Source organism: Labrus bergylta, chromosome 13 (assembly GCF_963930695.1).
Source record: "Labrus bergylta chromosome 13, fLabBer1.1, whole genome shotgun sequence".
NCBI lineage: Eukaryota > Metazoa > Chordata > Actinopteri > Labriformes > Labridae > Labrus > Labrus bergylta.
The window spans coordinates 2,363,417-2,375,837 of record NC_089207.1 but is presented as its reverse complement, the minus strand read 5'-3'; the positions used below and the strand labels follow the sequence as shown (position 1 = coordinate 2,375,837).

Sequence of the window (12,421 nt, the reverse complement as noted above, 5' to 3'; positions counted from 1 at the left end):
GCATGCTAATGCTAGTGATCTTTATTATGCTGGTATCTTCACACTGCATGTAAATTTACCTGAAATGAGCGTGATCTAGAAACACAGTTAAGCAGTGAGTACAGTATGTTATTCTTCTTTTCTCTAGTCCCACAATTAAACAACTTTTATATACGAGGGGAGGAGTCAGCCGGCCGTCTGGGCGATGTAAACAAACTGAAGATAGGACTCTGAAAACTCTGAAAGCATCACAGACAGTGGGACTCGGGTGTTACACCCATTGTAGACAGTCATGACTCACAGAGTTATTTTCAGAGGATATACTTGATTTATATTATATTTAAGTGTGAAAAATCTCATATAAAGACTTAAAGTGATTTAGAGTCATAGTAACTCTTGTACTGGCTTGCCTAGTTGAACAAGTAAAACACATTGGGGATATCATCACTGAGATCACACAACAGAAGATTGTGACAAAGTTGTTGTAAAAAAACACAAGCTTTATTGTACTGTTTTCATTCATTCCCTGCTCTTCTATATGTGTTTGTGATGTGCAGTTTAAATGTTAGCGCTCTGGCTGGTCTTAATGCATCCAAAATCAAACTGTACCAGCAGTGAAAGCTGATGAGACAGACCTCTTTGTAATGTCTTCTGGTCCACTGGATCACAATGTCAGATAAATGTAGTCTGAGAATGTTTCCACTGATGCGTTCTGACTGAACTGAACTGAAACAAACTCGCTCTGGTGTTTGTCAGCCGAATGCACCGATCATTCATTGTATCAGCTAACTCCCAGCTGCAAAAATTGTAGTTTTAGTTTTAGTTTTTTATTTTGTTATTGTGTCATACATACATCCATATGTATGTATGACACCATAAATTTAAAAAAATGTTCTTGGATCAGAGTGCACTAGGTAAGCTATATTCATTCTCAAGAAACAAAAGGAGAAAGCATGAAGTCAAACTAATTAAACAGACTATCCTGTCTTCTTTTCCAAGCTTTTGAAACAAAATGAGCTTTAAAGGCTTAGTTGATGTTTAAATACATCAAACATTAAACAGCCATTCCAGTTTCTGCACATGTGTCCGCCCCAATATTTCTTATTTTACTTCATGAAACAATAATTCTCTTAAATCATCAGATTTTGTACAATGCAAAAGAAAAGGGACTTGTATCCGTATACAACACATTGTGAGATTGTAGACCCCTCAGAGTGTGGACATAGCTCAGACTCACTTACCCAGGTCCTGATTGTGGGCCATTTCCTGTCCCTCAAAATACAGCAGACTGTAGCCGTCCCACAGTTTGGACATCCCCACAGGACACATGGGCGTCTGTTCTGACTGACTGTGTTTCACCAGCAGGTATCCCACGCTGACGCTGCGGCCCGGCATACCAGGTAAACCCGGGACACCAGTGTTGCCATGCCGACCTATTAAGAAATAAAGAATAACAGATGTGTGTGGAAAATTGAACGTAATCATCAATTCAAGAACAAAATCCATGATATTTCACAACTTTACTACCAGCTACTTAAATTACTGTGACATCATATTTTCATAACATCACAACCTCATCTCTGCTAATATCATGACATAATAATACAAATAATAATAAAATAATGATAAATAATAATAAAAATAATAATAATAATAATAAAATTATAAATAAATAAAAATAAATAATAAAATAATAATAATAAAATACAAATAATAATACAAACAGACTGTGAGACTTTTTTCTTCTCTTTTGACCTTGGATCAGTTTTCAGTTCTTTTCTAATTCATTCTTTAAAGTGACTTTTCCAAAACTAACAATCGAATCCCTCCTCGAAGTTGGCTGTTTCTTAAATCTCCAGCTACTTAAAATCCTGTAATCCAGGATTAAAAGGCTAATACTCAACTGGCCCGCTGTGTGTCAGACGTACCTTCCATGCCTTGCAGACCGGGGTGGCCTATTTGTCCGTCCTCTCCACGAAATCCCGGCGTTCCTGGTCTACCACCGATCCCAGGCATGCCTTTCTGACCGATGGGTCCCATGAAACCTGAAACAGAAAGACGACGCAGACATGACGCAGAGGAAACATTTTCATGTAAAGAAGGTTAAAAATAAATGCTTCATGAGAATAACTAACCGTTACTCCCAGGGGGGCCCTGTGGCCCCGTTACACCTTTGAACCCCATCGGTCCCTTGATACCCTGTGGTCCTGCAGGGCCCCTCTCTCCAGGCATGCTGATGGGAATTGGAAGAGGACCTGGGATGCCTGTAGTCCCAGGCAGACCTGCAGCACAGAAGGATTATTTAATAATGAAGAACACAAACAGAAAAGACAAGTTGTTTTTACCACATCCAAATCCAAGACGGACCTGGGATTCCAGTGTTTCCTTTTGGACCGGGTGACCCTCTTTCTCCCTTCAAACCCATCTGACCAGGAACTCCCATCAGCCCTTGCTCTCCTTTCACTCCTGAAGAAATGACAAATTAATCAACGCTGAACAAAGAATGGAGCTGATTGGTTTTCTTATTAGCCAATCACAGGTTAATACACTGACACACACACGCTCTTATAGTTTCTTTCTGTGCCTTGTATTTGTATTCCCTATCCCTCTTCCTGCATTTTATCCCATCTCTCCCCCTATCCTTTTCCAAGCCAGCTTTGCTAAAGTGCTCATGATGGATGGCCGGGTCTTTGTAATATAGCAATAAGTAAGGTATTTTACCTGCTTTTTGTAAAGTGTCTCGAGATAACACTTGTTATGAGTTGACGCTATACAAATAAAAATGTATTGATTGATTGGTTCCTGTGTGTGTGTGAAATAAGATAACAGTGGTAAAAATCAAACAATTAAAAACATTAAAATAAAGAACTCCCAATAAAAAATAATGTTGACATTCTAATAAGTATAGATTAGTATATTGTATTCATATGTTATTTGGTTAATTTAAATATGTTTTTTAATTGTTGGTAAGTTGTAGTAACTACATTACATACATATATATGTGTATATATATATATATATATATATATATATATATGTATGTATAGATGTGTACAGAGTGTAAAACTGAATTTCCCCTCGCAGGATTAATAAAGTATAAATTATTATTATTACATTACATCTGCAGTTAAGTGCTATAATGTTGCCATAAGAGAATAAAGTGATACTATTGCCAGATCAAGTTTATTGGACAACCTTATCACAAGAACATGTTAATAACACCCGGGACCTGATTCAACATCTGAGGGTTCAGTTCACCTTTAAGTTCTGCTACAGAAAACACTTCACCTCCTGCTCAACAGCTGAACAAAAGCTACGACACCTCCTGCTCACCTTTCTTCCCAGAGACTCCGTTGGCCCCCCTGTATCCAAAAGGACCTTGATTTCCTTTGTACCCTCTCTGACCAGGGATTCCAGGAAACCCGTGATTTCCAAGTATACCCTTCTCTCCAGGAGGAGCATCCACACCCGGAATCCCACTGGGTCCAGGGAACCCTGAGAAAAAAATAAACCAGTTAGGGTTAAGCAGAATTTTGTATGGGAGTGGAAAATCCAAAAATAAAATATCATAATTAATCAACGTCATGTTTAAATTACAGTCTGACATTTTAAAGAGTTTTCTTAAAGAATTTTATGTTTTGAAGAAGAACACAATGAAAATGAAAAAAAAGTAGTATAATCATAATTCATCATATTTGTGATGATAAAAAATTTCAAGTATTTGTCCGAGATCTGTATTTACTCCTTACTATTAAGTAAACTTTGTTACTTTTTAAAGCTGTTTATGTATCTTTTTTTCCCTCAAACTGCATCCTCTCACCTTGGTACCCTTTAGGTCCTACAAAGCCATGGTCCCCACTTGGTCCAGGTCTGTCTGGGGTCCCATCTGGTCCAGATGGGCCGCGGAGTCCCAGCTGTCCAGGAGGACCATGGTCTCCTGAACGAGTTAAAAACGGTATTATTTCAAATGTCACAATGGTTAAACCCCCATAAAGACATACAGAACATCTTTTTTCATTAACTGCTAATACATCAGAGAAACGGCTAACCTGGGGGTCCTTGGAAACCTTTCAAACCCTCTGTGCCAGGAAAACCTGGTTGGTTGTTGGGGATACCGCTTTCTCCCTTCTCTCCTTTGACTCCGGGTTCCCCAACTGGTCCAGAGACATCCAGACCTGCCAGAGATTCAAAGCCAGCCTTACTTCTGAGACATGTTATGTATTCAATATGAGACTCATCTTGAGTGACTGAGCCAAAGGGACTCAAATGATTCTCACTTCTGAAGTTTGTGATTTTTACTGATGGAAAAATAAAAACTGTAATAACTTGTAGTTACAGGTAGAAAGTTAGATGTTCACATTGGACTCAATAGACTGACAAAAGAATAATTTAAGTTATTTGATCCTGAACATTATATGAAAGTTTTGCTGCAAGTCAAACTGCAAATAATATAAGCTCTTTAGCTCACTGCATCGTCTTACGATTTAAAGATATTGTATCTTATCACACTCGTAATAACGTGAAACATTCATGCTCTTTTATTGTTGAAGGTTGCATATGGTTGAATACCTGGTGTTCCAGCGAAACCCTTTTGTCCTTTCAATCCATCTAAGCCATAAAGACCCTTCAGGCCAGGGAAACCTGCAGACATTCACAAAGATCAGGTGGAAGAACATGGTGGATAAACAGTAGATCAAATAGAGAGAGCACTGGGTTTTTATCATGTTACCTCTGTTTCCTGGGAAGCCAGGGAATCCTGGGTGTCCTTCTTTTCCAGAAGGTCCAGGAAAACCTTTCTGACCTTGGTTACCAGGAGTCCCCCTCTGCCCATCTGGGCCTGCAAGATGTCAGAGCATTTAAAATGTTATTTTGTTCATTGGAAGTGTAAAAGAATATGATACAATATGATATGGAAATAGGAAAGAACTCATACCATGGAATCCCAATATTCCTGGTTCACCGAGGTCTCCTCTTTTCCCTTCAATACCTTCAAAACCAGGTGAACCCCTGTCTCCAGGTGTTCCAAAGAAACCTTTCTGGCCTGTAAAGGGGGTATCAAACATCAATTACCAGAAAAACAAAGTAGAGCTGATCAACACTAAAGAAAAACTAAACTACAGTTCGTACCTGGATCTCCTGGAACACCAGACTCTCCTCTCAGTCCGGGAGGTCCTGGAAGCTCGATACGAGGGCCGGTCTCACCTGAAACAACATTCAGCATTTCTCAACACTGTCTCTACTCTTGATCTGCACAAAGATGAACTCGGAGGTTGTACCTTTGATTCCTTTCCTTCCTTTGTCACCTGGTGCACCATAGGCTCCAGGACTCCCTTTGATTCCCTAAAAAAGTCAGAAAGTCATGAATAAGAAGTCAAAACATTTAAAACATTAGAAAATATGACTTTTTTTACTGTATGATGTCACAATGAAAGAAACTGATTGAACTTTTTTACGAGTTAAGAGGAAAATTACACAAATGACAGACGAGATCTATCATTGGATGATTTGGTTCGCAGAGGGTCAGATTTATATTTTTAACTTAAAGGCTTTATATTTTTCACACTTAAATATAATAGAAATCAAGTATATCCTCTGAAAATAACTCTGTGAGTCATGACTGTCTACAATGGGTGTAACACCGAGTCCCAAAATTGCATATAAAGCCTTTAAGGTCAAATCATGAACCTGGTTAAGTCATATGAATTCTTCCCATGTATTTTTTACTCACACCGTCGCCTGACATTCCCTGGAAACCAGTGATTCCACGATTTCCTGTCAGGCCTGGCATTCCTTTTAACCCCGGCAGCCCCTGTGGACCTGGGTCTCCTATGTAACCTTTATCATAGCTGGGCTCTCCAGGAAGACCATGAGATCCCTCTGTGCCCGGCACACCCTGGAGACCCTTGGTACCTTCGGAAAGAGTATGATGAGAGGTTAAGATTTGTGTGACTGGACAGACGAGGTGACAGATTCAGAGTGGATTATATTTGTTTACCTCTTGGTCCAGTGAAACCCTGCTGTCCTAGGTGTCCGTGGTCTCCCTTGACTCCCTTCATGTCAACCTTTGTCTGAGCAGAGATTTCAGGTTCATCCCCGAGTGGCCCCCTCAGACCCCGATCACCTGGTGGACAGTCGTTTTTTATTACATGATAATTCAATGAATTTTATGTGGAAGCCACTTGGATCCTAACAGCCTCACCTTTCTCTCCACTATGACCCATTAATCCTTTTGGACCACTTTGACCCAACAATCCAGGTTCTCCTCTTTCTCCACCGAAGCCCTTCACGCCCACTTCACCCCGGACCCCCTCGAAACCCGACATACCCGTGGACCCTTTGTAACCTGGGAGGGACATGGACCATCAGAAGTAACAGAAAAACGACCAAAACTGCTTAAATCATTTCAGCTTTTTACAATATGTTGTTTTTTTATCTATATCATAAAGTTATAAATATAACTATAGAATAAAACAAACCCTTCATTCCCGGAAGTCCAGGGCGTCCGTCTCTACCAGACTGTCCTGGGTTGCCCGTTGAGCCCAGCTCTCCAACAACACCATCATCACCATAAGACCCGGGGACGCCTTTTAACCCTATAGGACCTGGAGCTCCTGGATCTCCTTCAGGTCCCCTCTGTCCAGTGAAACCTGGTGAGCAGGATGTCAGGCCAGAATTAAAAAAATATGTCAACTATGACGAGAACATTTCTTCTATGGACTGTTTGTGTGTGTAACCTGGTAGTCCAGTGTCACCAAGCGGCCCAGGGAGACCAGCTCTCCCAGGATCCCCCGGGTAACCGTACTTGCCGGCTGGCCCGGGCCTCCCTTCCTCCCCCTGCAGGCCCCAAGGACCACTCTCACCCTTGGTACCGATCATACCGGGCATGCCGCCCATTCCTGGGAGATTGAATAAGAACATCAGATTTCTTGAAACATTCTGATTAATGCTGAGGGTAAGACAATAAGATGAATCCAGTAACAGGTGGGTTAAATAAGAAGAATATAAGATATGGCTGACCCTTCATGCCGGGCTCTCCTGGTTCACCGGTCTGGCCTTTGTTTCCTTGAAGTCCAGAAGGCCCAAAGTCACCAGGCGGTCCTGTCGATGCTCCAATTATCTCTCCGTGAACACCCTTCTCACCCTGAGGCCCGTGTCGCCCGGGCACACCGGGGAAACCAGAAGCTCCTTCTGAACCTTTGCTGCCGGGAACCCCCAAGTCTCCACGAGGGCCAGTAAAACCTTCATTGAAGAACCGTAAATGTTAAACCAAAGAAAATCATCTGACATAGAAACAATATTCAAATCAAAGACAAATTCTCTCCACCTATTGTAATATTTCACTCCTTACCTGGTGGTCCAGGAGGTCCGCCTTGGCCTTGCTCTCCTATCTCTCCTTTCTCTCCGTGTGGTCCAAACTGACCTTGCGGTCCTTTTTGGCCTGGAGCGCCTGTTGAAGGATCACAGGACACAAACATGTAACAACAATCACTCAAGCAGGTAACGCAGTAGGTAACATTCAGAACTGTATCTTGTTGTGTTACCTGGGAAACCAGGTGATCCAGCTGGCCCTGGAGGACCGGGCAGTCCAGGAGGTCCTGGAACAGCACTACAAGGACCTTAGGATAAAACATCATAAACAAAGACTTCAGAAAAACATCCTGGTTGTATGACATTTCAAATCTTTTGAATAGAAAATACAGTTTTGGTGCAAGTGATTTTTGTCTACTGCCCAGCGTGGATCGTTTTTTTAGAACATGGTTAAAACTTAAATTAGCGTAAATCTCAATTTTCCAAAATTTCAATTATATATACAGTATAAAGAAGTAAATATTCCTTATGCAAAATAGTCATATAATCCAAATGCAAAGCTGAAAAGAGTGGTTATGAAGGAAGCAATAAAGTGAAAACGTCATTATACCCGCTACCTGTTACATCCACCTGTCCTCCATCTCCTCTTGGAATACAGCCGCCTTTCAGAAGCGAATGAGAGGGAATGAAAGAGAGAAGCATTCGAACACAAGACTTACTCAGAAGCACAAGCATTATCTCAAACAAGCTCAGCTACAGCTGGTTTGAGGGATGCAGCTGCTGCATCGAGGTGAAAACCAGAAGAGAAGAAAGAAAAGTAAATTAAACAGTAAAAATAATACTTCTCATGCGTCCTTTTTTTGTTTTTTACTCACAACAAGCCATTAATGGCCATTCCCATTTCACTGCTTTGTATTAAATCATGAAAGAGATTATTTAAAGAGAGGTGAGGTCATGAGAAATCCTCAGAGTGAAAACGGGGTCAATTGTCTGTTAAGAGATAAAGACCTCCGAGGAGAAATATGCAACAACAATATAAGATATTATAAAAAGCAGGAAAGGTGGCAGACAGCTGCCTCTCACCTGGAATTCCAGGTGTTCCGGGAACTCCTTCATATCCTGCAAGGCCGTCGTCACCAGGTAAACCCGGCTGGCCTTTAGTACCCTTGAGATCTGCTCCTGGTTCCCCCCTTATTCCGGGTGCACCAGGCAGACCAGGCCGACCCGGGAAACCTTTGTCTCCACGCTCTCCGCTGAGACCTTCTCCCTGTCGACATGAAGCAGAAGAATCAGTTTTCTATTGGGTACACTTGTCATTTTTTAAGAAATGTTATGATAGTGATTGAATAATAATAATAGTTAAGAAGAAGTAGATAAGAAGTAATTGAACTTGTGGGAAGACAGCAGGTTTATACTAGAGGTTTCTAGCAGGTTTCATACTAAAAGTGTTGCTGGACCTCTTTAAGCCTTTCACTCTTTATGATCCATGGTAGTTGGTCAAGTTGTGTCGGACAATCCTACTCTGATTCTCCAAGGCAGCAGTAGATAAAACAGTTATAGAAAATGTTTAAGATCTGTTTTTTTTGAAGAGTCAACAGAGTGAGAACGCCTCAGGTTCTCCTGCAGCTTGATCCACAGCTAAGGGATCTAGAAACCTAAAACTCCCACACCCTGCTGGGTTCTGATCACACCCTAATCATAATCATATCAAGGCATAATATGTGATTTTCACACTTAAATATAGAAATCAAGTATATCCTCTGAAAATAACTCTGTGAGTCATGACTGTCTACAATGGGTGTAACACCCGAGTCCCACTGTCTGTGATGTTTTCAGAGTTTTCAGAGTCCTATCTTCAGTTTGTTTACATCGCCTAGACAGCCGGCTGACTCCTCCCCTCACGTATAAAAGTTGTTTAATTGAGGGACTAGAGAAAAGAAGAATAACATACTGTACTCACTGCTTAACTGTGTTTCTAGATCACGCTCATTTCAGGTAAATTTACATGCACCTTATTTTTTCTATGTAAATACTTGCTGCTGTTTTTATCCTGCACTACAACGAGCCAAATGCAACAAAATTGTGTTCTTATCTGACAATAAAGAAAGTCTAAGTCTAAGTCTAAGATACGAGCATAATAAAGATCGCTAGCATTAGCATGCTAACACAACAATGCAGTGCGAGTTGTTTTGGTTTCATGCTGGTGCTCAAGGGCGACATCTGCTGGATCAAAAAATTGCATATAAAGCCTTTCAGTCCAGTTAGTTTTAACTAGTGTGAGTGCGAATGTGTTGTATAACAACGTTATGTACAGGACTAACCGTGCTCAGGCCCGGTTAGTCCTGGAGCAGTGTGAGTGCAGGCCGGCGGGGGAATGGGGAGGGAGGACAATCGTGCTTAAGCTGGGTATGAGACTTTGCTAGTGTGAGTGCGCCCTAAGTCTTCTGACCACTCAAAGCATTTATATGCTACATGTCACATTCACACATTGACAGCTGAGGCTGATATGTAAAGTGGCAATCTGCCCATCAGTACCATTCTAATCCTTCAAAGAGATTTAGGGGCAATTTGGGGTTCAGAGACTTTCCCTAAGACACTTCAACATGTTGACAGCAGGATCAATGATTGAGATTTTCCCGCTGGGCTACAGCGCACCCTGTTGCTCAGATATGACTGTAAAGTGCAATTTGAAACTATTGTTGTGGAGAAAAGTTTTGGGGGACTCACTATAGGACCTGTGCTCCCAGGGAAACCAGGCAACCCATTTCTACCAGGAGCACCCGGTGATCCTGGCTCACCATCTCGCCCGGGAACGCCTGGGTCTCCAGAGGATCCTGCAGCGATCACACAGATACAAGGATGAAGATTTAGATAAAACTAACACATGCACAAACAGAGTATGCACACAAAGATGAAGGATAATCAACTGTTTTCTGGCCCATTTGTTTCCGAGGTGCTGATCTGAAATGTGAAGAAAGAACAGGCCCACTGCACCTTTCTGCGTGGCCACACCCAGGTCTCCTTTCCGACCTTTTGGACCTGGAACACCGCCGAGTCCAGGAGATCCCTGTGAGACAGCAAAGTGTGAGTAAAACAGGGAAAGGGCTTTAAATGACAGACAAAGATGATATGACTTGATTAAACTCACTGGGACTCCGTCGTCTCCCTGGGGACCGGGGTCTCCCACATCTCCCTCCTGACCAAACTCTCCAGTCATCCCACGATCACCGGGTTCACCAGCAGGGCCAGGGATCCCCGGTTTAGAGTTAACAATGATGCATTCACATTCCCCATGATCACCTAAATAAACACAGCGTTGCACCAACAGGTCAACATCATTGTGCATGTTGTGAATTTAACTAATTGTCAGAAATTGTCTTTAGCCTGCAGCACCTTTCAGTCCTTTAAAGCCTCCATTTCCTGGGCGTCCTCTCCAGCCGGGGGCTCCCTTGAAGAACTCAGCCCCTACAGACATGAGGAATGACAGCACTGGGTTGCACCAACTATGTGGAAGTTCAAATGTGGCATACTTTAAAAATGTAAAATGAAACTGCTGACCCATCCTGGCCACTATCTAATAAATACTCTAAAAACTAAATGGTAAATCAAACAACTAACTAAGTTTCCTAAAAGTCACTGTGCTAAACTACGAGCTAAAGCTAACCTACAATTAAAGCTAAGCCACTATCTAACTTATATTGATAAGATCTAACAACGAATCTACTGCCTACAACCTCCAACTAACTTTGTAAATACTATAAACTCACAACTCTACAATCTACACTAAATTAATCTATACTAACAGCACAATCCAACTACTAAACCACTAAACTATTGATCGCGCAGCTCTCTCAATCCACTTGACTCCCGACAGTTTGCCGCGTCAAGTGACAAGGCTTTTATAGGTTTGGTGATGTAGGCGTGTTCTCCACACAACCGGTAGAGAGCAGTCACTATGGACATTTCTAACACAATATTTCAAATTTCAATACTTTGTACTCAAGTGTCGAGATTTGGACTTGAATTGATCCATAACACTACTTAATACTCAAATACAGAGGTTTAGAGTTGAAAAAAGTGGTTTTGGGTTTAGTTAGAGTTTAGTTACTCTTTAAAATAGTTTCTGTGGGCTTTTTATGCCTTTAATTAGAGATAGGACTGTGGATAGAGTCAGTGAAGAATGATATGCAGGAAAGCAGGCCATCTGCTTGGTGGACTGTAGCCTCTGAACATGTGACACTCGCATTAACCACTAGTCTACCAGCGCCTTGTTACATACCGTACATTTTTGTCGCTGTTTGTTGATCAACAGCAGTTAACAGTTTTTATTTTCAGATTGGTCACATAAAGTTAAAGGCTTAATATGCGATTTTTTTACACTTAAATATAATAGAAATCAAGTATCTCCTCTGAAAATAACTCTGTGAGTCATGACTGTCTACAATGGGTGTAACACCCGAGTCCCACTGTCTGTGATGTTTTCAGAGTTTTCAGAGTCCTATCTTCACTTTGTTTACATCGCCGGGACGGCCGGCTGACTCCTCTCCTCGTGTATAAAAGTTGTTTAATTGAGGGACTAGAGAAAAGAAGAATAACATACTGTACTCACTGCTTAACTGTGTTTCTAGATCACGCTCATTTCAGGTAAATTAGATTAGATTAACCTTACGTCCCCATGGTGCTACCACATATGGACGAACTTCAATAAGAAATGGACTAGTGTCATCATCTGGTTCAGTGTGGACTGAACACTATAACTTAAGACAGAACTTACACCAAGCTGGTGCAACAGACCACATAGCCACATGTTTAGATTAAAGACGTTAAATGTTTAAAACCTTAGAGTACATGTATGAAGACAAATTCACTCCCTCATAAACTTACATGATCCTTTGGGACCTGGGGGGCCCCTCTCCCCCAGGCGCCCCTTGCTGCCCGGGGGTCCTGGAATGACAGCAGAAAATCCAGGTTCCCCTTGTTGGCCTTTGTCTCCCTCTTCTCCTTTTCTTCCAAATGGCCCGAAGAAATCAAACACTGACAGACACAGAGGGACATTAAATTGTAATTTTTAGTTCATTCTATCACAGCCCTGATGAGAAGGATTTAAGTCTTGGTGCATGTCTTTATATTAGCT

At 41.6% G+C, this 12,421-nt stretch overlaps 1 protein-coding gene across 3 annotated transcripts in view; it reads right to left on the bottom strand.

The window, feature by feature from the left end:
- col4a2 (collagen, type IV, alpha 2) overlaps nt 1-12,421 on the bottom strand; it is a 67,993-nt gene that overhangs the window by 2,495 nt on the left and 53,077 nt on the right. Inside the window, exons 20-46 of one of the 3 annotated variants that reach the window (XM_065962408.1) lie at nt 12,172-12,321; nt 10,681-10,752; nt 10,436-10,587; nt 10,282-10,354; nt 10,015-10,121; nt 8,371-8,554; nt 7,902-7,949; nt 7,521-7,595; nt 7,328-7,426; nt 6,997-7,218; nt 6,714-6,875; nt 6,456-6,626; nt 6,179-6,322; nt 5,975-6,100; nt 5,708-5,889; nt 5,256-5,319; nt 5,107-5,181; nt 4,913-5,020; nt 4,709-4,816; nt 4,549-4,620; nt 4,029-4,154; nt 3,800-3,916; nt 3,313-3,474; nt 2,347-2,445; nt 2,115-2,261; nt 1,908-2,024; nt 1,221-1,412 (exon numbers count right to left, since the gene is read on the bottom strand). In XM_065962408.1, the coding sequence (XP_065818480.1) occupies nt 1,221-1,412; nt 1,908-2,024; nt 2,115-2,261; nt 2,347-2,445; nt 3,313-3,474; nt 3,800-3,916; nt 4,029-4,154; nt 4,549-4,620; nt 4,709-4,816; nt 4,913-5,020; nt 5,107-5,181; nt 5,256-5,319; nt 5,708-5,889; nt 5,975-6,100; nt 6,179-6,322; nt 6,456-6,626; nt 6,714-6,875; nt 6,997-7,218; nt 7,328-7,426; nt 7,521-7,595; nt 7,902-7,949; nt 8,371-8,554; nt 10,015-10,121; nt 10,282-10,354; nt 10,436-10,587; nt 10,681-10,752; nt 12,172-12,321 (3,354 nt within the window). The remainder of the gene's footprint in view (nt 1-1,220; nt 1,413-1,907; nt 2,025-2,114; nt 2,262-2,346; nt 2,446-3,312; nt 3,475-3,799; nt 3,917-4,028; nt 4,155-4,548; nt 4,621-4,708; nt 4,817-4,912; nt 5,021-5,106; nt 5,182-5,255; nt 5,320-5,707; nt 5,890-5,974; nt 6,101-6,178; nt 6,323-6,455; nt 6,627-6,713; nt 6,876-6,996; nt 7,219-7,327; nt 7,427-7,520; nt 7,596-7,901; nt 7,950-8,370; nt 8,555-10,014; nt 10,122-10,281; nt 10,355-10,435; nt 10,588-10,680; nt 10,753-12,171; nt 12,322-12,421) is intronic. The other 2 variants (XM_065962409.1, XM_065962410.1) reach the window with 2 other exon arrangements.